The sequence below is a fragment of the Dromiciops gliroides genome, chromosome 3 (genome assembly GCF_019393635.1).
Source record: "Dromiciops gliroides isolate mDroGli1 chromosome 3, mDroGli1.pri, whole genome shotgun sequence".
Lineage (NCBI taxonomy): Eukaryota > Metazoa > Chordata > Mammalia > Microbiotheria > Microbiotheriidae > Dromiciops > Dromiciops gliroides.
The window spans coordinates 666,092,215-666,115,412 of NC_057863.1; the positions used below are offsets into that span (position 1 = coordinate 666,092,215).

General features: G+C 58.7%; 3 protein-coding genes across 4 annotated transcripts; 2 read left to right on the forward strand and 1 right to left on the reverse strand.

Annotated features, from left to right (window-relative positions):
* Positions 1-382: 382 nt before the first annotated feature.
* On the forward strand, positions 383-11,433 carry LOC122748649 (venom metalloproteinase inhibitor DM43-like). Of its 2 annotated transcripts, none has more exons than XM_043994421.1 (8): positions 383-548; positions 1,368-1,409; positions 2,336-2,611; positions 3,598-3,873; positions 4,372-4,665; positions 7,988-8,278; positions 10,477-10,767; positions 11,075-11,433. In XM_043994421.1, the coding sequence occupies exons 1-8, from the start codon at positions 398-400 to the stop codon at positions 11,086-11,088; spliced, it is 1,635 nt and encodes a 544-aa protein (XP_043850356.1). In that variant the 5' UTR covers positions 383-397; the 3' UTR covers positions 11,089-11,433. The 2 variants fall into 2 exon arrangements, with proteins under 2 accessions (XP_043850356.1, XP_043850355.1); XM_043994420.1 differs by having other exon boundaries at positions 388-548; positions 1,337-1,449.
* A 2,834-nt stretch (positions 11,434-14,267) lies between these two features.
* Positions 14,268-18,837, reverse strand: ACP4 (acid phosphatase 4). The gene is made up of 13 exons (XM_043994078.1): positions 18,689-18,837; positions 17,111-17,175; positions 16,877-16,998; positions 16,697-16,795; positions 16,516-16,602; positions 16,301-16,438; positions 15,985-16,083; positions 15,790-15,885; positions 15,584-15,716; positions 15,415-15,497; positions 14,937-15,067; positions 14,485-14,663; positions 14,268-14,395 (listed from the first exon to the last, which is right to left on the reverse strand). Exons 1-13 carry the CDS (start codon positions 18,835-18,837, stop codon positions 14,280-14,282), a joined length of 1,497 nt encoding a protein of 498 aa, XP_043850013.1. The 3' UTR covers positions 14,268-14,279.
* A 607-nt stretch (positions 18,838-19,444) lies between these two features.
* NR1H2 (nuclear receptor subfamily 1 group H member 2) lies at positions 19,445-23,195 on the forward strand. The gene is made up of 9 exons (XM_043995402.1): positions 19,445-19,666; positions 19,974-20,052; positions 20,545-20,676; positions 20,786-21,073; positions 21,159-21,424; positions 21,509-21,688; positions 21,918-22,017; positions 22,267-22,475; positions 22,600-23,195. Exons 2-9 carry the CDS (start codon positions 19,995-19,997, stop codon positions 22,744-22,746), a joined length of 1,380 nt encoding a protein of 459 aa, XP_043851337.1. The 5' UTR covers positions 19,445-19,666; positions 19,974-19,994; the 3' UTR covers positions 22,747-23,195.
* The last annotated feature ends 3 nt before the right edge of the window (positions 23,196-23,198 follow it).

The window sequence follows — 23,198 nt, forward strand, 5'->3', positions numbered from 1 at the left end:
GAGTTGGAAAGATTCACTAAAGACCATCTCATCTGGTCCAACCCACTCATTTTACAGGCAAGGAAACTGAGGTCAAGAAAAGGAAACGCTTTGCACAGAGTCATATGGTAAGTCCCTGGAGGAGGTGAGAACAGAATCCAGGTCTCCTGATTTCCAGTCTAGCCCTGTATCGACCACATGCAGTCTTTTTTGAGGGAGGGCAGTGGCCAAACATGGACTTTGTCCCTTTCACAATTTAGCAGGGGTCAGGTCAAGAGGGGGGCAGAAGCAATAGTGATGAGTCAGCTGGACCCCACAGCCTGGAAAAGCTAACAATGACCTTGGCCAGAGGCAGGACTGCCGCCCACTCATTCACCAGTGACCCGAGGGGCCACCGTTCCCATTGGCCAAAGGAAGCATGAGATGGGGGAGCACCCCAGCTCTCTTAATAGACGGCCCACCCATTCCCGCAACCACAGCCTCCCTGCAGAAGGAAGAGCCTCGGACCCAGGCCAGGAGGGAGAAGGAGAGAGACATGGCCACTCGGCTGGCGATTCTGCTCCTTCTGGGTGAGTCCACTGAACCTCCCGAACTGAGGCCAGCTCCTCCCTCTTTGGCCCTGCCTCCTCAGTCTTGTCCCTTCTGATGGCAATGGCGGGGTGGGTGGATGAATGAGAAGCTCTCCTCCAACCTCGAATCTCTCCCTTGTCCCATCTCAGCCAGGCTCCTGTGCTGGGGCCCAGCCATCCTCAGCCTTCCCCACTCTCCCAGGGCTGCCACAGCACCAGGACCACCTGGGGCGCTCCACACTGGGGCCCTCACTGCTGCAGGGCCATCCCTACCTCATTTCCAGAGCTGTAGCTCCCAGCATCCTCCTTCCTCCTGTCTCCACTCTCCTGGCTGCTGAAGCGGAGGCCATCCTGAGGAGTCTCCCATCTCCTGTCTAGGCAGCCAAAGCTCCCTCTGATTTCCCCTCTGGTCTCTCCCAGGGGCTCTGCCTCCTTCCTCCTAAGTTCTGAGCTCTTCTCTCCCTTCACTGTTTTCCCAGGATGTCATTCCTCCTGTTCTCACAAGACTCTCCTCTCTCTCCTATCTGGACTTCCTCAGGCCAGAGAGCTGGCCTCTCCTCCCTGATTCCCTCTCCCTTGCGGCTGCTGGACAGAGCCGGATGAGTCACCACCTTCTACAGACTTTTCTCAGGCTCCATTCCATCATCTCTAAAACAGGAGATAATACTCCTGAAATGGCCATCTCACAAAGCTACAGACAAAGTAGCGCACGCCCAGCACTTGGTAGAGCATTTCTACCCATGCCAGCTCTTTGAATCCACATCCCTTTTTATTCAAACATGGCACACGCTGCGATTCTGCTCTGTCTGTCTCCTACAGGGCTTTGTCTGGACCCGAAGAAGGAGGCAGAAGCAGCCACGTGTGAGTGAGCCCATAGGATCCCAGGGGAGCCAGGAAACGGGCGAGGGGAGGCTCCAAGTCCCCGTCCTGATCAGGAACTCAGAAAGCGCTTTGCCTGACCAGAACTTCCCAGCATTCCATCTTTCTCTCCGCCTGGGCTTTGTCCTCACCCTGACCGCCAGAACCTCCATCCCTCAGTACTCCCCCAGACCGACCCTACTGTGCTCACTTCACTTTCCTCCCTGCCCAGCCCCAAACTGAAAATGAACCAGTTCAAAACCAGTAGGTGGCCTAGTGGACAGAGCACAGGATCTGGAGTTGGGAAGATCCCAGTTCAAATCTGGCCTCAGACACTTAGCTAGCTCTATGGCCTTGGGCGAGTCACTTCCACCCCCTCACCCCCTACTCCCCATCTGCTCCAGTCTCCTCAATTATAAAACAGGATAAGAACACCTATCCGCCAAGGTAGCTATGAGGATCAACTGAGATAATAGTTGTAAACCAATCAATACTTCTTTCTTTTCCTTCTCTCCTATCAAATGGGACATTCAATGGATTGGGTCCCCTCCCAGCTCTGACTTTCTCTGTTCTGTATTGAAAGGTTTGCCAAGCTCTGACATTCTAGATGGTTTAAGGTCCCTCCTGGTCCTTGGCACATTGTAACAATGATTGTGGCTAACAGCACCCTGCTAAGTGCTCTGCAAATATCTCATTTGATCCCCTTTTTAAGATGAGGAAACTGAGGCAAACAGAAGCTAAGTGTAGTAGCAGACTTTTTTTTTTTAGTGAGGCAATTGGGGTTAAGTGACTTGCCCAGGGTCACACAGCTAGTAAGTGTAAAGTGTCTGAGGTCGGATTTGAACTCAGGTACTCCTGACTCCAGGGCCGGTGCTCTATCCACTGCGCTAGTAGCAGACTCTTAATAAATTCTTTGGGAAATTTCACAGATACAGACACAACTCCTCGCCTCTGGATTGAGTCCAAATCCCTATCCACGCCCTGGGCCAATGTGGCCCTCCAGTGCCTGGTGACTAACACTGTGGCGATGAAATTCCAGCTGCTGAAAGATGGGGAAGTCGTCTCTACTCTTCCTGCCCTTGCCCCCTATGCCAAGTTCCCCCTGGGGCCAGTGACAGCGGACAGCAGGGGCGTTTACCGGTGCAAGATCAAAATGTCAGAAAACTGGAGTTTAGTGAGTGACCCAGTGGAGGTGACAGGGACAGGTGAGTGAGCAGATGGCTCCAGGGGCCCTGGGGGGGTGGGGAGGGCTGAGAGGGGGCCAAATGTCCACAGCTAGCACCTGCCCCCTGGTGGGCTCTTCTTCCTTCTCCTTTCTGCACCATGCGATGACGTAGGACACTGTCCACATTCTCACTGCTTGAGCTCTGGGACTGATCAGGGAAAGTCCCTGGGGTCATGAAGGGGCAGGGACCCTCAGGCTTCGGAAAACTCTCATTCCAGGCCCTGAAAACGAGAGCCAGGAAACCACTGACCACGGGACACCCCCCCCCACCTGCCCATTCCCACTCTCTTTTGTCTCTATCTCTCCCCATCCATCTCTCTCTCTCTCTCTCTCCCTCCTCTCTGTTTCTCTCTTTGTCTATCTCTGTCTCTGTCTCTCTCCCTGTTCTTTGTTCTTTCTGTAGAAAAGCAGCACAAATTGAGGGAAAAGAGACCAAGAGTGGGGGTTCAGAGTTCTGGGCTCTGCTTCTGGCTCTGCCCCTAAACCTCTGTACGTCCCTATGGAAGTCCCTTCTCCTTTCTGTGCCTCGGTTTACCCAACTGTAAAATAAGGGGCTAGGATGCACTGTGTCAATTGGCTTTGTTTAACTCCTCTCTTAAAAGGAAGGGGGCTGAAGGAGGGATGTGACTCATGTATAAAAGAGCATTGATAACAAATACAAAAATCATGGAAGCCGAGCTCCAGGCCTATTTGTACAAATCTCTGCATATTGATTTCTACCTCCCTATGAGCCACATCCAGACAGCCCCGGGGACACACACATAATCTACATGGGCAAAACACAACACACTGTGCCCATGATAATAAAAATGAAAATTAGGGGGTCAGATGAAATGACCTCTAAGGAGACTTCCAGCTCTCAGTATTGGACCTTTGTAGGCCTCCTCCCCTTCCGAGGTCCATATCTTCTGTTCTAAGATTCCGAGGTCAGAATTCTCCCGTGCTAACCTTCTGTGACCCTAATAGAACCCCTCCCTGCACCCTCCTTCTGGGCTGAGCCTGGACCTTGGATCCTTCATGGCCTGGAAACGAAGCTACACTGCCAAGGGGTGCTGCTGGGTATGACCTTTGACCTGCACAAGGAAGGCGAGCCAGAGCCCGTGGACAGCTCCCACGCCCCAGAACCAAAAGCCACCTTCATCATTAAGAGCCCTGGGAATTATACCTGCCACTACCGACCCCCCACGGTGGCCCCCAGGGAGGCGTCAGCTCCTAGTGAGACCCTGCATGTTGTGAGACCAGGTAAGGGCAGAGAAGGACAGCAGGGCTAGAGAGCTGGGATCCCGTGCCCAGTGCAGGGAGACCTGGAAGGGGAGATACCAAGAGCATTGGAGGAATCAAGGGAGACCCAAGAGGTCCAAAATCCTGAGACACAGAGGGGAGAGGAGGAGGAGAGGAAGGAGGAGGAGGAGAAAGGCACTCAGAGAGATAAGGAATAAGCTGGTGGAGGAAAGTTAGCAGATGGGGAGCTTCAAGGCCACTGAGACCCCCGGCTCATCTTCACATACAAATCCCCTCCCATTTTGTCCCTGGGCCCCCCACAGCCTTTGCTCCTTCTTCACACCCCTGGCCCCTCTGCAGCTCTTGGCACTGTTGACCAGTCTCCCCTCCCTTGGTGTCTTCTGCTCAGTCTTCTCCTTCTCATGCAGCCTCCATAGGGCTAGCAGCAGAAGTGGGTCTAGTGGGAGGTGGAGGGAAGGCAACATGTGTCTGATGAGATCAACTCGATTCCCCATCCAGACTCCCTTCCGAAGCCCTCTCTCAGACCTCTGGACAACGTAGTCATCAGGCCTGGAGGCTCTGTGACCCTCCGCTGCAGGACAAAGTTCTCAGGGCTGCATTTCAAGCTGTTCAAAGATGGAGAGGAGGTGTCTGTCCCCATGTTATCTTCATCAGACCCCAAGACGATTAACTTCCACCTGCAGGATCTGGAACCTGGGGCCGGAGGCAAGTACAGCTGCCGCTACCAGTTTAGGCATGGGTCACCGATCTGGTCAGAAGATAGCGAGTCCCTGGAGCTTGTCCTGAGCACAGGTGAGCCGGGCCAGGGGAGGAAGAAAGGACTCTGGGGAGGCTGGCCTCCAACCCAGCATTTCCCCATCAACCATTGAATCCACTTGATTATGCACTTCCCTGGGCCAGGCCCTGTGCTAAGCCCGGGGCTACAAAAAGAGCTAAAAGCCAGTGCCTGCCCTCCAGGAGCTTGCAATCCAATCTGAGAGATACAAAGAGCTGAGTAAACTGAGACCAGGCCAGGGGAAATGACTAGCCCACGGTCCCATGGAAGTCCTTGGGGGAGCGATGATGCCCAGGGACAGTGGCAAAGAGCATGTGATATTGAACCACAAGCCACAGGCTCCAGACTCAGCGCCACAGCTGCTATGTGGGGCAAACCCCTTCGCCACCAGGTCCCCGGCCTCTGGCTCTGACGTCCCACCTCCCACCAAGGCCAATCTTGGCCAGGCCTTGGCCACCAGCTACCTCAGAGACCAATCAAGTCAGCCACCTCTTTCCAAGCCCCATTTCCCTCCTGCCCTAATGCCCTACCCACTGCCCCCCCCCGCCCGAGGCAGGGCCTGGATGGGCAGTGTCTGCCAGCTTCCCCAGCCCTTTGAAGTCTGGCTCCAGAACCCATTTGCTTGGTAACCAGGGGCATTTGCCCTCAGCTCCCAGGCAGCTTTGCAAAGAGGTGACCCAGCAATATGGGAGGACCCATAGGGAGCTCTCTGGGGTCCCCACTTCTCTCTGGGGCTGAGGAGAGCAAAGCTGGGCTGCTTTTTCTCATGATGACCACTGCCCTATACTTCTAAAGACTTCCCCACCCTGGGTCTGGCTGCAGAGTCAAGAGACCAGGGACAGAAAAGGCCCACAAGGTAGCCATGGGGTGCAAGCTAGCATCTTATGTGTGTGTGTGTGGGGGGGGCCCTTCAGACATGCCCAGCTCTGCATCCTCAGCCCCCCCCCCTTAGATCTTTCTCTTTCTCAGCCAAACTCTGGGAAAAGCTGTCTGTGCACCCAGCCACCCCTGCCCTTCTCTCGCCCACCCCTTCGTCCCCTGTAGTCTGGCCTCCCCCTCCTCACTCGGCTGAACCTGCTCTGCAAAGCTTTGGGCCATTACGGGTGGCCTTTCCTAGGACCACAGCCTCCTCCACCTCTCTGGGGCCTCGGATGTGTGACCACCCTCTCCCCTGGCTGACACTGCTCACTCAAGGTCCTCTTACCCATCTGACCACTCGTGGCCCATCATCCGTATCATGCCACCTAACTGTGAATGATCCCCAAGGTCCTGCTCTCGGTAACCTCGTCAGCTCCCATGGCTGTAATTATCATCATTATGTAGATTACTCCCAATATGGATGGACAGATGGACAGACCGGTAGATAAACGGATGGATGAACAGATAGATGATCATGAGAGAGAGAGAGAGAGCCATGTAGATGGATAGGTGGAAAGATAGATAAATGATGTACGGATGGAGGGATAGAAAGATAGATAAATGGATGGATAGAAAGAGATGAGAAATGGATAGAGAGGCAGATAGATGGCTAGATAGGCAGGTGATGGCTGGATGGATGGATGGACAGATAGATGATAGATGGATGGATGAATGGATGGACAGATAGACAATAGATGGATGGATGAATGGATGGACAGATAGATGATAGATGGATGGATGAATGGATGGACAGATAGACGATAGATGGATGGATGAATGGATGGACAGATAGACGATAGATGGATGGATGAATGGATGGACAGATGGGTAGATAGGCAGGCAGGCAGGCAGACAGACAGATGATAGATAAATAGATAAGTAGATAGATAGACAGATAGATAAATAGATGGATAGATAGACAGGTAGATAGATGATAGAAAGCTATGAAGACAGTCAGCTAGACCGACAGATAGCCAGCCCCAGTGCCTCCCCTCTTCCAAGTGTTCCTACTTCTGTCCCACCATCCTTCTAGCCCCCCAGGTTGGTAACCTTAGCATTATCCTGGACTCCTTTCCCCCTTCACCCTACATATTTTATGTCATTTCTGCTTCCACAGTCTCTGCCATCTGACCCCTTTTCTCAGCTGCTGCCTGAGTTGAGGCCATCTTCCCATCATCCCTTGGGCCTCCTCATGGCCTCTCTGCTCCAGGCCTCCCTGCCCACTTCAGGCACAGTGATTGTCCTTAAGGTCTGGTCAGACCAGTGACACTCCATCCAATCCGTGATTTCCTATTAACTGCGGTACAATTCCGAGCCCTTCATAGACCGGTCCCAATCTGTCTTTCCAGCCTGAGCTTCGCTCTCTCCGTTCTTTGCCATCCAGTCAAACTGGTCTCCTCCTTCCTCGTCACCCACAAAAGCTCATCCTCTCCATGAAGCCTCTCCTGCCTCCCACACCACCTTCTGCTTCTCTCCCTTGCATGTTTGTCTTTATTCACTTCATAATCGCTGCATCCATTTTACATGCACTTGTCTCCCCCATTACAAGGGGAGAGTACGGATGGGTTCGTTCTTTGCCTGGTCCCTCCTGGTACCCAGCACAGTGTTTGGCAAACAGGAGGCACTTAACAAATACTGGGTCATTAATTGATTGGGTTAGAATCAGAATGATGGTAGTGTGGTGTGATAATAATAACAGCTCAAATTTACTGAGCACTTTCAAGTTTGCATAGCACTTAATATTATTTTTATAATCTTCACAATGACCCTGGGAGAAGCAGAGACTGTGACTTGGCTAGGGGCATACTCCAGAATGCGTGTAAGGTGGTATTCAAGGCCAGGTCCTCCTGATTTCAAATCCAGCCTCTGTCCCTGACTACACTGTGTGCCCTCGGGCCAGTTACCCTAACCTCTGAGCCTCTGCCCCCTCCTCTATCAAAGGGGAAGGTGCTAGGTCCACTGATCTCAAAGGTTCCATCTTGCTCAGGGATGACAGTGATGCTAAGGGCTGTTCCTTAGTTGAGCAGACTCAGGGCTCTGTAAGAGAGCCTGGGGTAGGGGTGGGGGGTCTTGGGACCCATTCCCAGTTCTGCTGCAGATCTCATGGGCCCCCCACCCTGTGGTCACATTCTCTGGGACCATTTCCTGTTCTATATAATAAGACGGTCTTGATTTCCTTGTAAGGGCCTTTCTTTCCTGACTTTCAAACTTTCATGGTCTAAGGGCCCTTCCAATTCTACTGTTCTCTGTGCCAAGGCTCCTCCAGGTTCTGACTTTCCATGTTCTCTACTCAAAGGCCCTCCCCTCCCCTGGACAACTTTCCATGTTCCGTGTTCTAAGGCCTCTCCAGGTTCCGACTTTCCATCTTCTATGTTCAGACTCCTCCTGGGGCTAACGTTGTGTGGCCTTTTCCATTTCCAGGAACACTAGCCAAACCTTCCCTCTCGGTCCAGCCCCAGGATGCTGTGATCTCTCGAGGGACCAATGTGACACTGCAATGCCAGGGGGCACATCCCAACATGAGGTTTGCCCTGCTGAAACAAGGCCACCTCCAGCCTGTGCAGATCCTGAGCCCCGCCGGATCCCGTGCTGACTTTGTCCTCCCTGATGCCATAGCTTCCGACTCGGGCAATTACAGCTGCATTTACTTTGAGCCGGTGGCCCCCTTTGCCGGGTCCCCGAGGAGTGACGATGTGCAGCTTCATGTGGATGGTGAGGGTCAGGACGTCGGGAAGGGACAGCATATGGTGCAGGAGGGTCTGGGAGGCAGAGCTCATTTCCTCCCCCCACTAAAGAATCAGGGACTTCCAGGCCTGGAAGGAATCTTGAAGCTGGCAGGCTCAGCTCCTTGGAGCCTCCTTGGCCCGAGAGCACAGGCTGAGGCCAGACAGGTCCTGGCATTAAAGGTCATCCAATGTACCCCTTAAATGTAGTCCCCAGGGTAGTGACCCGCAGAGGGTCACACAGCGATGTCAGGGCTGCCACATCTACCACCTCATTTGAAAGAGGAGGAAGGGGGGCGGCTAGGTGGCACAGTGGATAGAGCACCGGCCCTGGAGTCAGGAGGACCTAAGTTCAAATCTGGCCTTGGACACTTGACACTTACTAGCTGTGTGACCCTGGGCAAGTCACTGAACCCCCATTGCCCTGCAAACAAAACAAAACAAAACAAACAAAAAACAAAAAACAAAAAACAAAAAAAAAGAGGAGGAAGGAGCTTGCCCGAGGTCATAGAGTGCCCTCAAGGAAGGGCACAAGTGGGTTAAAACTTCAGTCCCCTGAAATCCGCCTCAGACCATCTCTGCGGTAGACCTGTACTTCATGCTGGACCCTGGAGGAAACTCTGAGACTTTAGCGCCAGGGCCTCGGGCTGCCGTACCTCCCTACCCCACAGAGAGGACAGCAGCATGTCAGAGACCCACAGAAAGGCAGGCACCATCTACCCCACCTGCCCATTGGCCAGCCAGCCAGTCCTTGGGTGAATGCCTCCACAACTGTGGTAGGTGCCTGGTTAGTCTCTCCTAGTCTCTCCCCATGCCAGTCCATCTTCCACTCGGCTGTCCAGGGCACTTCTCCACGTCACCCCCTTGGCCAAGCAGCTCCAGAAGCCTACTCTCACCTTGGGGATCAAACATCAGCTCCTCTCTTTAGCTCTAAAACCCTTCACAACTTGGCCCCTTGCTCCCCAACCCATAGCCATCTAGCACCACTGAGCTGCCGGCCGTGCCTCCCCTATGCCCTGGCATCCTCTATCCACCATCCGCCATCTCTGAGACTTGACACTGAATTCACCTCTCACCTTGTCTTCCCTCTTTACCATCTTTGTAGAGTCAGCCCTTCTGCAGGCAGCCTCTCCTGGCCCTTCCGCCACTAGCCCCTTGTCCTGTGCAGCCTTTCATCTAGGTAACACACACACACATGTGCACGCACACACACACCAGACAGACACACACGCACACACACATACACACACACACACCAGACACACACACACACCAGACAGAGACACACACACACATACACCAGACAGACACACACACACACACACACATACACACACACACCAGACACACACACACACCAGACAGAGACACACACGCACACACACACACCAGACAGGCACACACATCAGACAGATACGCACGCGCACACACATGCATGCGCGCACACACACACACGGACAAACACATGCACACACCAGACAGACACACACACATATAGAAACCTCATATGGGAAATAGATTTGTTGCTGTTCTAGGAAGGAGACCACAGAAGCCAGGGTCGGAGCCAGAGGCAGCCCAGGATCCAGAGCAGAGAAGCTCAGGCTCCGAGGGGCCTCTGGTCACTGAACACAGCTCCCGAAATACCCTCCCTCTGAGCGTAACTACCCTGTGGCCTTCATGAGCCAGCCTTTACAGCCAAAGTGTACCCATTATAAGTGAGACAATGTATGTGCAAAGTCAATTCAACATAATTTAACGGGGGTGTCATAAGCAGCAGAAGGGACCAAGAAAGGGCTCCCTTGGGGCAGGGGGGAGGGTCTGGGAGCTGACTTCTGGAGTCTGGGGATTCTAAGAGGGAGAGATGATGAGGGGCAGACGTGGGGAACAGCCTGGGCAAAGTCACTGAGGTGGGAGATGGAACAGCTTGTACAGAGATGAGTAAATAAGTTGGTTTGACTGAACCATAGAGTATGTGAAGAGAAGGGAAGTGTAGTCTGTTTTTAGGTTGGATGGAGCTAGAAGGTGAGAGTCTGAGACCCAGAGACAGCAGAGCGCCTGCCTAAGGTCATGCGGTGGTTCGTCATCAGCCTGGGAGCCCAAACCCAAACCATCTCCCTCCAAATCTGGCGCCCATTGTCCCCCAGCCCGCCCTTGCACGTGCAACACCAAGGCTTTCTGTCGCCACAGGCCTCCTGCCCAAGCCCAAGCTGTACCCCTTGAGCGCCGTGGTGACCCCTGGGAAGGATGCAGTCCTGCGCTGCTCGGGCCGGGTCCCTGCTTCACGTTTTCACCTCTTCAGGGAGGGGGAACACACAGAGCTGAACGCCAACACTCAGTTTGTCGATGACCACACCGTGGACTTCCTCTTGAAGAATTCCAAGCCCCAGGACACGGGACTTTACAGATGCCGCTACCACACGTGGACGGAACCCAGATTAACTTCGGAGATCAGCGACCCTGCAGAGATCTCGGTGACAGGTGAGAGTTCTGGGGCCCTGGGCACGTGGGGCCTGGTGTTGGAGTGAAGACCTTTCACTTCCAAATCCCAGTCCTGCAGCTTCGAAGTGACCTTGGACCAGTCACTTCTCCTTCCTGGGCCTCAATTGGCTCCTCCATAAAACGAGATACCTTGATGGTCCCTTTAAGCTGAGTTACATGACCCTTCCTAGTTCTGTGACCCCGGGCAAGTCATTTGGCATCTGTGAGCCTCAGTTACCTCATCTGTAAAAGGGAGATAAGATCCGGACAACATATTTCAGCTGATTTGCATTTTTCTTTTTTTTAGGAAAACTCCTATGAAAACTAGAACCACATGAACAAGTGAATTATCATCACTGGAAGCTAAGGTCTCCAGAGAACAGGACTGTCTGAGGTCACCCAGTTTCTCAAGTGGAATGACTCAAAGAAGAGCTTTGTTACACCCATATAAATCCACCTTGGATTGTGAAAACAAAAGTAATTTGCGGGGGCAGCTAGGTGTTGAAGTGGATAAAGCACCAGCCCTGGAGTCAGGAGGACCTGAGTTAAATCTGGCCTCGGACACTTGACACTTACTAGCTGTGTGACCCTGGGCAAGTCACTTAACCCCAATTGCCTCACTAAAAAACAAACACACAAATAAAAGTAATTTGCTGTTTATAGGCAGAAGCGCTGAATTTTGGGGGGTGGAAGTGGACCCTGGATGGATCGAATCCATTGAATCGCTTGACAAACAAGGAAACTAAGACCCAAAGAGGGGAAGGAATCAGAAGACAATCACAGTGGGCGGAGCAGGGACCAGACATTGGACTGTCACCCAGCAGAAGGTGACAAGCTGCAGGGCAGGGAGAGGACCGGGAGAAGAGAAAGCGGCATCTGGCTTCCCTGCCCCCACGCAGGCCTCCAGTCCAGGGGGTGGGTGCCATTCAAACCTGGGTCTAGTCCTTTGTGCAAAGCAGAGGCCTCCAGAGGGAGGGGCCGGGCAGCCCCAGCCCCGCCGGGGTTCTCGGCCTCCCGCGCCCAGGCAGGGCCGGCTCTGTGCCCGCACGCTACCAAGGCCTGGGGACAGAAAAGAGCCCACCCTACAGTGGGGGAGACAGGAGCAAAGAGCTACGGCACAACCACAGAGAGGAGGCTGGAGCTAAAGGGTGAGGGGGCATTAGCTGCGACTTAAGGGAAGCGGGGGAGGTCAGCGGTCAGAGCGGAGGAGAGCATGTGGGAGCCGAGGGTTGGCACAGCTGGGAGGGGGAGGTGTAAGAGACTGGAAAGTTTGGGGAGGTTTTGGGGGTTGGACTATTTGAACCCCAAACCGTCCGTCTGTATTCGATCTGGAGGGGATAGGGAGCCACCGCAGTTTACTGACTGGTCCGACCTACATTTCAGCAAAATCCCTTTCGGGGCTGAATGGACTAGATGGGGAGACGCCCCCGCCCCCAGCAGGAATGAGGGTCTGCCCCCGGGGCGGGTCAGAGAGGAGAGATTGACCCCCGCAGGGTCCCATGCCCAGACTGGAAGCTGGTGCCGAGAAGGCAGCGTGCGCTCAGCACAACTAGTATCTCGTTCGATTCTCCCAACAGCCCTGGGAGATGGGCTGCTATTATCATTCCCAATTTTACATGGGGAAACTGAGGCAAACAGCAGTCAGGTAACTTGCCCCGGGTCCTACAGCTATTAAGTGTCTACGGCATCTTCCTGACGCCAGGCCCGGCTCTTTCTCCACCGTGCCCCCCGGCTGCACCCTCGCTGGGAATGGGCAAAAGGGAAAAAAAATCCAGTGCACGAGCCCCCGTGAAGCTCCGCCCCTGCGCTGTCACTCATTCCTCTGATCCCGCCGCGTACGGCCAATCAGGCCCCTCCCTCTTCATCCTTCCCCCTCCCCCACCATCTTCCGCTCGGTCAGTTCCTCTTCCTGCGCAGGCGTCTAGCCTGGAGGTGGAACCTAGAGCAAGGCGGCCACGTGACCCGGGCCGTGCGCGTGCGAGCCCAGCGCCGGGGCCGGAGAAGCCCTCCCCCCGGCACGTGACACCACCCCTCCCGTGCGCGCGCCCAGCCGCGCGTCCCGGGGCCGCGCGCACGCTCGGAGGGAGCGGTCGTGGCTCTGTCCTGGAACCCGTTCTGGGGCTCAGGCTTCCTCCTGAGAAGTGGGAGCAGCCATTAGGCCACACACAGAGCTCCTTTACCCCTCCCCCGACATCCCGCCCTGGCAGCCTTCTAGGACCCTCGGTCTCCTCCTCGGCCCTAGGAGAAGCTCTAATTGCAGAGGCACCCCTCCTTCCCAGGGCCTGGGGGAGGGGCCGAAAGACCCCGACTCTTCCCCCCCCCCCCCGGCAGAGGAGGGGGTGGGGAAAGGCGTTCTCCCCCTCCACTTCTGCCTGATCGAGAGGACAGACAGGGTGCCCCACCCCTTCCTAGCGCTCCCCCCACGGCCCCACCCCCCGGAGTCGGGTCGAGCCGCGGGAGGGGGCGGGGCTTAGGTAGAGGCCCCACCCCTACCCCGCAGCAAGGCTGGGTGAGGGGCTGGGGTTTGCCCGGGGCCCCTCCCGCGAAACGTGGGGGTGGAAAGCCCGTGTCCTGGGGCCTCCCCGCGGGCCCCAATCTCCCCTGGATTAAACAGGAAGGGCCGGGGGCGTGAGGGAGCGGGGCGCAGCCGGACCAGGGACGCACACAGGACGCTGATGACCCGGGCTCGGAACCCTCAGCAGGGGCGGGGGCAGAGGCCATGGGGTCACTTAAGGCGGCTTCTCGCCCCCCCCCCCCAGGGCCCCCTCTTCAGCAGCATCTTGCCCGTCTCCAGCACAGATGTGGGGGCGAGGTCGGGCCTGGAAGCCCCCCATGATGCCCACTTTGGGCCGTGCCCCCCACCTGGAAGCTGGCTGTCCAGAGGGTGCCCCCTCTCCAACAGGGGCTCACCTGCCCCGGGCAGACGCTCCAGGATTGGGGATTTGTCCAAGATCACACAGCCCGCCCTCTTCCCCCTCCCCCACCCCCACCCCCATCCCCAGGTCTGGGTCACCCAGCCAATGAACAAGCAAGCTTTCAGTGACGGGGAGGGGGCTTCTGGGAGTCTGAGGGCTGGGCCTGACCTGGCCCTAAGTGAGGGAGGGCTGTGTGAGGTCACCAGCCCCGCTCTCTCCTCCAGAGCCATCGGGGGCCAGGGACACCCCATGGAAACAAGGCAGTAGGGGCCAAGTGACTTGTCTAGGGTCGCGTGGCCCGTAAGTGTCTGAGGTGAGATTTGAACTGAGGGCTTCTGGACTCCAGGGCCAGTGATCACGAGATCTCAACCCTCAGAAACTGATGTAGCACATTTGATAGTGTCAGCCCCTCGAGGCTCGGCCTGCGGACTATGGAGTGTGCACACGTGTGCGCGCGCGCGCACACGAGCGCCCCACCACCCCACCCCCTCCCTTCCCTTTCCCCAGAGCCGAGCTTAATAAAAGTTGATGCTTTAAATGGAGTCTGTATTGTCTCCCCCAGCCCGTGAATCCCCAAGCTGAACATCTCTGTGCCCCTTAGACAGGGCCTTCCCGGGGCCCCCGAGAGCCCCCGCTCCACAGGAGAGCCCCCAGCCCCAGGCTGAGGACACCCAGGATCCCCACAGCCCCTGCCAGCAGGGGCACCGCGGCACCTGGAAGAGAGGGGGAAGGAGGGCGGTGAGCCGGCCGCTGGGAGCTTGGTCCCCTCCCCCCCTCCTCCCTGGGGCTGGAGCAAGCCCACCTGGAGGCTCAGCATCCTTGGCCGGGTGGTGGCAGGGGGGTCCCCCCGGCGGCGGCCGGACCGGGGCAGTGAGCCGACGGAAGCGCCCCAGGGGACAGGGGGAGGGACAGCCGGGGAGCTCCAGGGTCAGGGGCCGCCGGGAGGAGTCGTTCCGATAGAAGAGAGACACGGTCACGTTCCTGGGGACAGAGGATGGGTGAGGGACACCAGGGTTAGGGGCTTTGGGCTCCATCCCCTTCCCTCCTAGGCTGATCTTCCTGAAGAACAGCAGAGCTTGGCAGGGCAGAGGAAGATCCCGAGGTCCAGAGAAGCTCCCTGACTTGGTGCCCCGGCTTCACCCAGACCCTGCTGAGGGCAGCCGAGACCCCTGAGGGAGACGGTCTGTGTGAGGGGAGGGCTCCCTGTGGGCCTGGGACAGAAGAGAGGAGGGAGGCCCCCTCCTTCCCGCCTACCCCTCCTCCTCCTCCTGGTCTGGCCTTTCCAGGTGCTCCCAGAACTCGAAACCCAGGCAGGCGGCATAAGGTGGGTGGTGCCCATCATAGAGGCCCAGGGCACCCTGCAGGGCCAGCAGGGTGCTGTCGTGCTGTGGGAGGGAGCACAGTGCTTAGTGGCCAGTTTGACCCCCCTCCCAAAAGTACCATCTGACCTTTGCATCCCCAAGCCTCCCTTCCCCAGGGCAGCCCGCCCCCCCCCCCATCTCTCCTAGACACTGAGTGTGGAGACACTTCCTCCCTGGTCTCTGCTCCCTGAGCTCTCCCTCTCTGCCAGTCCTGGCTCTGCCCTTGCTGGCCAAGTTTGATTAAGCTAGAGCTCTGCTGGGAGGCCTAGCCTGCTAAGCTGTGGTCCACTGTGACCCTCCAGCTCCTCTCCCAGAGTGCTGCTCTCCAGCCTGGCTTCCCATCCTGTGCCCAGCCCTGTGCCCGCACTCACAGCTGAGTACATAATCATCTTGAGAGGCAGCCCTCGGGCCTGGACCTGGGTGAAATTGGTGAGGATGGCATCGAGCAGGATTCCTGGCAAAGGAGAAGCGGGCAGGATGAAGCCCTCCTTCCTCCCCTCTCCCCACCCCCTCCCTTACCCTCGCTGGCTCCCCACTCACCTCCAGTGAGCTGGGCCTTCTCCTGTGCCCTGGGGGGGCCCACGTGAGCGCGAACATCCAGGGCCGAGACCTGGGCCAGAGACCTGAGCACCTCGGGGGTGGCCCACTCTGGGAGGGGGAGTCGGTGGGCTTGCTGGTGGAGAAGGCAGCATGGGGTTGGGGTGGGGGATGGGGGGTGGGGGGACCTCTGGGGTGGGGGGGCCTACCTGACAGATCAGAGTGTCCAGCACCTTCCAGGCCCTGTGCAGGGGCCCCTCGGCAAGGGACAGGCCGGTGAGGTTCCCCACATGCACCAGGAAATCCTGGGGAGAAGCAGCCACAGCTAGAGGGAGGGACCCCAGAGCCCCCAGCACCCCGGCTCCAGCCACGTGCAAGCCCTCCCTCCCACCGTCCCCCCATACTTTCCAGCTCTCCAGGGCTGCCCGGTACTCCTCGCCCCCCACTGTCTCCTCCAGCAGTTTCTGGTACTGAGGACATCCCTGGGTCCGGAACTTGAGCAGCTGCATGAGGGGCAGAAACAGGGAGCCTCAGACCCAGGCAGGACCTTCCAGGGCAGGGGTCGATGCCCCGCCTGAAGTGCAGCTCCCAGCAGACCCAACCCTCTGCCCGACACCCGACACCCGGGGCCAGGCCTCAGCCTTCCCTCTCTCCAGGCCGGTGTCTCTCCACCCAGGACCCTGCCTCTGGCCCCAAGCTGGCTCCTCGCGGGGCCCTGACCTTGTCTTCAGTGGCCGGGACAGTGTGGATGGGCACCGGCATCCAGCCAGGGGTGAAGGGAGGCCTCGGGAAGAGCCCGGCCAGGTTGGCCTGGGCACTCTGCAGGGTCCGGTCATAGTCTGTGCTGCGCACATACAACTGAAAAGGGAGGGGAGGCAGGTCCGAGACTGGGGGGGCAGAGGCTGGCCAGGGACCAAGCCTGATCTCCTCCTTACCTCTTCTCGGTGGTACTCTTGGCTCAGGAAGTCGCGGTACCTGGCCCTTAGGAAGTGGCCAAGCTCGACCTGCTGCTGGACGCCCTCCTGAAGATGGGTGGGGAGCTTTAGGGGAGCGAGGGGGCCATGGGGAGCCCAGGGCACTCCCCCCCCACCCCGCCCCGGTCTCTGGTCTCCTCACCTGGGTCAGCTGGCCTAGCCCACAGGGCCATATGGTCTTGTCCTTGTGGGGGTCTGTGGGGTAGGAGTCCAGTGGGGCACGGTCACCATGGCGATAGACCTGGGGAAATGGGGGGATCTGGGATCAAGGCCGGCCCTGTGCAGACACAGGGCTGGGGCAGGGACAGGAGGCGCGCCTCACCAAGGTCACAAAAAGCAAGGGGCCCCGAGGGGGCTTGGGTGGGCTCCCCCAGGATGCCGAGGGCCCCAGAAACCAGAGGAGCAGAAGGGATCTCAGGGGACCCCCCATCCCGGCCATGCTCTCTGCTCCCGAAGTGCAGTGATGGAGCTGAGTCGCTCAGCCCCAGTCCTGTCTCCCTCCACCTCTGGCTGCCCGCCCCACCCAGTCATTACCTTCCCACCCCCTAATCATTACCCACAGGCTCAAGTCCAGGCTTTTCCCCTCGGCACAGGAGACCACCCCCAGCCTTTGACTGGAGCCTGTGTGAAACCAGACAGATGGACAGACAGACAGACAAGTTGGAGGGACAGACGGATGGAGACAGACAGAAGACACATTCAGACTGACAACAGATGGAGGGTCAGATGGGCAGACAGATGGAGAGATGGAGAGACAGACAGATAGACAGGGACAGTTGGATGGGCAGACAGATGGATGGGTAGATAGATGGAAGACATTCAGATAGACAAACAGGGACAGAAAGATGGATGGGTAGGTAGACAGACAGAGGGACAGACAGAGGGGTAGACGGGCAGATGGGCAGTGTATTGTAAAGGTTTTGAGACTGGCGAGGTACAATAAGCACTCACACTTCTAGAGTTACAAGAACTTTATTCATTATAGGATAGTGAGTTAGACAAGGGCAACAAGTTTCAGAGGCACAGAAACAGAGAAACAAAGACACAAGAACAATCCCAGCTATAATAATAAAAGACATACATCAGCAAATCAGGGAAGCACCAGCATCTGGATTTCTAGCTGGGGAATCCCGGCTCACAGCTTCCAGAGTCCTGACTGGGAAAGGTCCCAGGCAGAGGGTCCTCACCACAGGTGAGATTCCAAAGACCATTTACCCAGTGAAGACTTATATACAGTGGTTTTTGGGGTTTTGTGGGGCAATGAGGGTTAAGTGACTTGCCCAGGGTCACACAGCTAGTACATGTCAAGTGTCTGACGCTGGATTTGAACTCAGGTCCTCCTGACTCCAGGGCCGGTGTTCTATCCACTGTGTCACCTAGCTGCCCCTTAAATACAGTTGGTTTTTTTTTGGTGAGGCAACTGGGGTTTAGTGACTTGTCCAGGGTCACACAGCTAGTAAGTGTTAAGTGTCTGAGGCCGGATTTGAACTCGGGTCCTCCTGACTCCAGGTCAATTGCTCTATCCGCTGCGCCCCCTAGCTGCCCCTTAAATACAGTTTTAAACAAACAAGACATTAAGTCAACTGCTTGCTAGAGCAGCAGAGATCTCACCTTCCTTTCTCAAGGGCCGGGCAAGCCTGTGAGATAGGAAGAACATCCTGCTTTGATCTGTTTCCGAACTTCTGCAGAAGTTCTGTTTTGTTCCGGGGAGGCAGGCCAGGCTCTCGAGGAAGAAAACAAACCAATCAATCATCCCGATTGATTCAAAAACACTGAAGGGTCCCAGCAAGTCTAGATTCTCAGGAACAGGGAATTATCGTAATTATCCCCTCAGGCAGACAGATGGAGAGAGAGACAGACGGACAGACGGAGACACAGAGGGATGGGTAGACGATGGAGGGACAGAGGGACAGACGGATGGATAGACAGACGGAGGAACAGAGGGCTGGACAGAGGGGTAGTTGGGCAGATGGAGAGACAGACGGATGGATGGGCAGACAGATGCTGAACATCCAGACGGACAGACACCCAGGCATAAGGACAGCGCGCTCTCTCCTGGGGGGGCGGGGGAGTTGGAGCAGGTTATTTTGCGGGGTCTCTGTTCCAAGCCTTCGAGACTCAGCTCCCACAGCACCCCTCATTAGGGCTCCCCCCGGGGGGATAGGCCAGCAGCGCCCGGCCCGGCTCGGGGCAGGGACTTGCCCCACTGTTTGTTGAATGAATGCAGGACCTGTCTCTGAGGCCGTTGGGCCCCGCGAAGACCCCCAGAAGGCTCGGCTGCATCGCCGGAGAAGGGGTGCCCTATTGGGGCTCGGGGGCGCCCCAACTCTGCCAAGGCCCGCCTGCCTGAGTGACGGGGGGGGGGGTCCAGCTCCAAATGAAGACACCCCCCGCCCCCACCAGCCGGCGCCAGCTCTCCATTTTGCAGGCAAGGAAACCTAGGCCTAGAGGGGTGAGGGCTTGGCCAGGATCTCGCAGCTGCTAAGGGATGGCGGCCCCCGCCCCTCCCCCGCCCCCTCCCGCCCCTCCCCCGCCGGGTTTTCCATTGCCGGAGGGGGCTGCTTCGCTTTGCCCTGTCGAGGGCGCTGGATGCCCTCAAACACACGATTCTGGGCTAAAGGAGTGGGGGCGGAGCCCCTCCTCGGAGAAAAGAGGGAGCCACGGAAGGTGCTACCGCCCCGGGGAGGGGCGGGGCGGGGCGAGGATGACGACTCAGCCGGGCCGGGCTTGGGAACTGCCGCGCGCGGGGTCGTGCGCCAACCCGGGCAAGGCAGATGAGGGACCTTCCGGGACCGTCGGGACCTTCTTCCGGTACACAGCGGAAGAAGGTCGTACAGACTCCGCCCCGGCTGGCTGAACCATGCATCACGTGCGCCCCGCCCCAGTCAGGCCGGAAGTGACGTAGAGCTGGGGTTGCCGGAAGAAGTGGCGAAGTTACTTTTCGCGGGGCGATCTTTGGGGGGGGGGCCGGCCTGGAGCCGGCGGCTGCGTGCGGTGGGCGGTGGGCAGTGGACGGAGGGGGCGAGGGAGACGGACGACGCTTCCGGGACAGCTGCGGAAAGGAGCCTCCCCGCCCGGCACTGGAGCTGTGGCGTGTGCAGCCATGAGCCGGGTAAGGGGGGAGGGACAGAGGAGCGGGGTCAGAGCTGGGGAAAGGGGTCAGGAGGGGCGGGGCTGGAGGAGGGGCGGGGCTGGGGGAGAAGGGGCCAGGAGGGGCGGGGCTGGGGGGAGAAGGGGTCAGGAGGGGCGGGGCTGGAGGAGGGGCGGGGCTGGGGGAGAAGGGGCCAGGAGGGGCGGGGCTGGGGGAGAAGGGGCCAGGAGGGGCGGGGCTGGGTCAGAGCTGGGAGGGGGGTCAGGAGGGGCGGGGCTGGGGTCAGAGCCTCAGTTTCTCATTTTGGACTTTTCCTTCCTCCCCCCAGGCTCGCCTGCCGTGACCCACCATGGCTTCCCCTGGGATCCTGGGCACCCCCGCTGCCCCAGCCCCTGCGCCCACCCCCGGTGAGTGGGGTCTCGCCTCCATCCAGGGAGAGCCCCCAGACTCTCAGTGGCAGAGGCACAGTTACAGGGGGCCCCTTATTTTGCAGATGTGGGAACTGAAGCTGGGGGTGGCTTCCGGGACGTGATTGGCAGCCGAGGGCAGGCAGAGTTTTCGAGGCAGAATCTGAACTCTGGTCTGGGCGTGTCTAATTCATTCATCCAGAGGCCACTGGGGGTGCGGAGTTCAGATTCTGCCCCAAAGCTTATTGTGTGGCACTGGGTGAGTCACCAAAGTCCTTTCTGCCCCGGAGGGAGACTCTGACAGCAGCCACTTCACAGGTTTATGGCGATACTCTTTGTAAAGCATTCAGTGCTTAGCCCAATGTGGGCGCACAGTAGGCACCACATCTCGCACAGTAGGCCCGCGTAAATGCTTGTGGGGCAGCGACCTCGGTGCTCAGAGCAAGGGGTCTCTGTTTGGGCAGCTCCCCCCAGCCTCTCCCTCTCCCCCAGGTGAGGACGAGGATGGCACCTCAAAGTTCATAAAAGAAGAGGGGCCGGAGCCGGGGACGACCGGGGCCGGGCCCCCCAGCAGCGAGCCCGATGGCCCCGTCCCGGCCGGGGAGGGCTCTGCCTGCGGCATGGGTAAGCCCTTGGGCCCCAGTGCAGGGGGTGGGGTCCTGCACCCGCCGTGCGCCCCCACGTTCCCAGCCTGTCCTGTCTTCCCTCACACCCTGCCCTTCTCCCCACCCAGCCACCATGGATGAGCTGGAGCCAGAGCGCAAGCGCAAGAAGGGCCCAGCCCCCAAGATGCTGGGTCATGAGCTATGCCGCGTGTGCGGGGACAAGGCGTCCGGCTTCCACTACAACGTGCTCAGCTGTGAGGGCTGCAAGGGCTTCTTCCGGCGCAGCGTGGTGCGGGGGGGTGCCCGGCGCTATACCTGCCGTGGTGGGGGCACCTGCCACATGGATGCCTTCATGCGCCGCAAATGCCAGGAGTGCCGCCTGCGCAAGTGCCGTGAGGCGGGCATGCGGGAGCAGTGTGAGTGAGCCAGGTGGCTGGCAGTGGGGTGGGAGGGCACACTGCTGGCGGTGTGCACTCAGGCCCATGGGCGTCTCCCTCTCAGGTGTCCTGTCCGAGGAGCAGATCCGCAAGAAGAAGATCCAGAAGCATCAGCCTCCGGGGCCAGGCCCGGGGGCCCCAGTCACCCCTGGGGCTCCCGGTCCTGGGCCCACAGGCTCTCCAGCCACATCCTCAGAGGCTGGCGGGCCGGGCCCCGCGGACAGTGCCAGCGTCCAGCTCACGCCTGACCAGAAGCTTATGATCCAGCAGTTGGTGTCGGCCCAGCTGCAGTGTAACAAGCGCTCCTTCTCTGACCAGCCCAAGGTCACGGTAATGACTGCAGGGGCCCGGGGGAGGGCCCTGGGACTGCCGCAGTCTGGCGTCCACCTAAGCCACTGGCCGCTTCTCCCATAGCCCTGGCCACTGGGGGCCGACCCCCAGTCGAGGGATGCGCGGCAGCAGCGCTTCGCCCACTTCACGGAGCTGGCCATCATCTCGGTGCAGGAAATCGTGGACTTTGCCAAGCAGGTGCCCGGCTTCCTGCAGCTGGGGCGCGAGGACCAGATCGCGCTGCTCAAGGCCTCCACCATCGAGGTTCTCCCTGCCCTGGGCCCAACTGGGGTGGGCTGGGGGATGAGTCCATGGGGGAACCCCCCCCTTCTCATAGCATAGGCCTCAGAATGGGGGTGCCAAAGGGACCCTTGGGCCAAGCTCGGCCCCTCCCTCCTGTGACAGTGAGCCCCAAGCCCATGTGGGGTGGGCCTGCGGCTACCCGGAGGGGTGTCGGGGAAGGGCCGGCTCTGACCTCCCGTTCCCGCCCCAGATCATGCTTCTGGAGACTGCCCGGCGGTACAACCACGAGACGGAGTGCATCACGTTCCTGAAGGACTTCACCTACAGCAAGGACGACTTCCACAGAGCGGGTACCCAGGCCCGGGGGGGGGGGGGGCTGGCAGCAGCAGGAGGAAGGACGGGTTCTAGGTCTGGGGTCCTGGATGAAGCTTGTGCGTAAAGGGAGGGAGGAGGGACAGGCTTTGGCCCCAAGGGCAGTGGGTGGCGCTGAATGAGCACCTGCTGTTTGTGGGGCGCTGGAGGTTGCTGCAAGGCTGACCTGACCGGAGGCTGGGGGGAGGGGCGTGCAAGGCCGCCAAGCAGCCCCATCTGCCCCCCAGGGCTGCAGGTGGAGTTCATCAACCCCATCTTCGAGTTCTCCCGGGCCATGCGGCGGCTGGGCCTGGACGACGCCGAGTATGCGCTGCTCATTGCCATCAACATCTTCTCCGCCGACCGGCCCAACGTGCAGGAGCCCAGCAGGGTGGAGGCCCTCCAGCAGCCCTACGTAGAGGCCCTGCTCTCCTACACCCGCCTCAAGATGCCCCAGGTAGCCCAGGGGCTCTGGGGGCGGGCGGGGAGCGGGGTGGGATATGGGGGGGCCAGGAGGGGGACAGGCCGAGGAGCCGGGGCGCTGTCTCTCTCACGGCACCCCTTTGCCCCCTGCCCCCCAGGACCAGCTCCGATTCCCGCGGATGCTGATGAAGTTGGTGAGCCTGCGCACCCTGAGCTCTGTGCACTCGGAGCAGGTGTTTGCCCTACGCCTCCAAGACAAGAAGCTCCCCCCGCTGCTGTCTGAGATCTGGGATGTCCACGAGTGACCAGGGAGGGCCTCTCACTGGCCTGTCCCCAGTGCTGTCTCTGCTCCGCGGGGCCTGCCCGGCCAGGAGCCTGGGGCGGCCCTGCAGCCCGGCCCGGCTCCGGCCACAGGGCCCACGGCGAGCTCCCGGGTAGGGACCGCGGTCACCAGATGGGCCGAGGCCCTATTCCCAACGTTGTCTTCCTGGGGAGGGGTGGGCGGGTCACTGACCCTTGACCGCTGACCCCCGGCACTTCCCTTTCCTGTCCTCCCCTGCTTACACAGCGCAGTGCACCTTGAAGGGAAGGGGGTGACCTGACTCTCTGCCTAGGGTCAAGGGGGGCAGGGCCCTCGGGTCCTGGGGTCCTCTGTTTCCTGTGGCCCCAGGGGAGATGAGAGGGCCCTTCTTCTTCACTCCTTTTATTTAATAAGCGAGACAAAGTGAAATCTTAATAAAAACATCAAAGAGAATCC

Excerpts from the sequence above, each read along its gene's own strand:
- NR1H2 (XM_043995402.1), top strand. The coding sequence starts at position 19,995 with ATGGCTTCCCCTGGGATCCTGGGCACCCCCGCTGCCCCAGCCCCTGCG. Across the intron at positions 20,677-20,785 it reads GGGCTCTGCCTGCGGCATGG|CCACCATGGATGAGCTGGAG; the intron begins GTAAGCCCTTGG and ends CTCCCCACCCAG. Across the intron at positions 21,074-21,158 it reads GGCGGGCATGCGGGAGCAGT|GTGTCCTGTCCGAGGAGCAG; the intron begins GTGAGTGAGCCA and ends TCTCCCTCTCAG.
- ACP4 (XM_043994078.1), bottom strand. The coding sequence starts at position 18,837 with ATGCAGCCGAGCCTTCTGGGGGTCTTCGCGGGGCCCAACGGCCTCAGA. Across the intron at positions 17,176-18,688 it reads GGGGGGAGCCCTAATGAGGG|GCTCCAGTCAAAGGCTGGGG; the intron begins GTGCTGTGGGAG and ends GGTTTCACACAG. Across the intron at positions 15,498-15,583 it reads GAAGGCCCAGCTCACTGGAG|GAATCCTGCTCGATGCCATC; the intron begins GTGAGTGGGGAG and ends CTCCTTTGCCAG.
- LOC122748649 (XM_043994420.1), top strand. The coding sequence starts at position 403 with ATGGGGGAGCACCCCAGCTCTCTTAATAGACGGCCCACCCATTCCCGC. Across the intron at positions 549-1,336 it reads GGCGATTCTGCTCCTTCTGG|GCTGCGATTCTGCTCTGTCT; the intron begins GTGAGTCCACTG and ends AACATGGCACAC. Across the intron at positions 3,874-4,371 it reads CCTGCATGTTGTGAGACCAG|ACTCCCTTCCGAAGCCCTCT; the intron begins GTAAGGGCAGAG and ends TTCCCCATCCAG.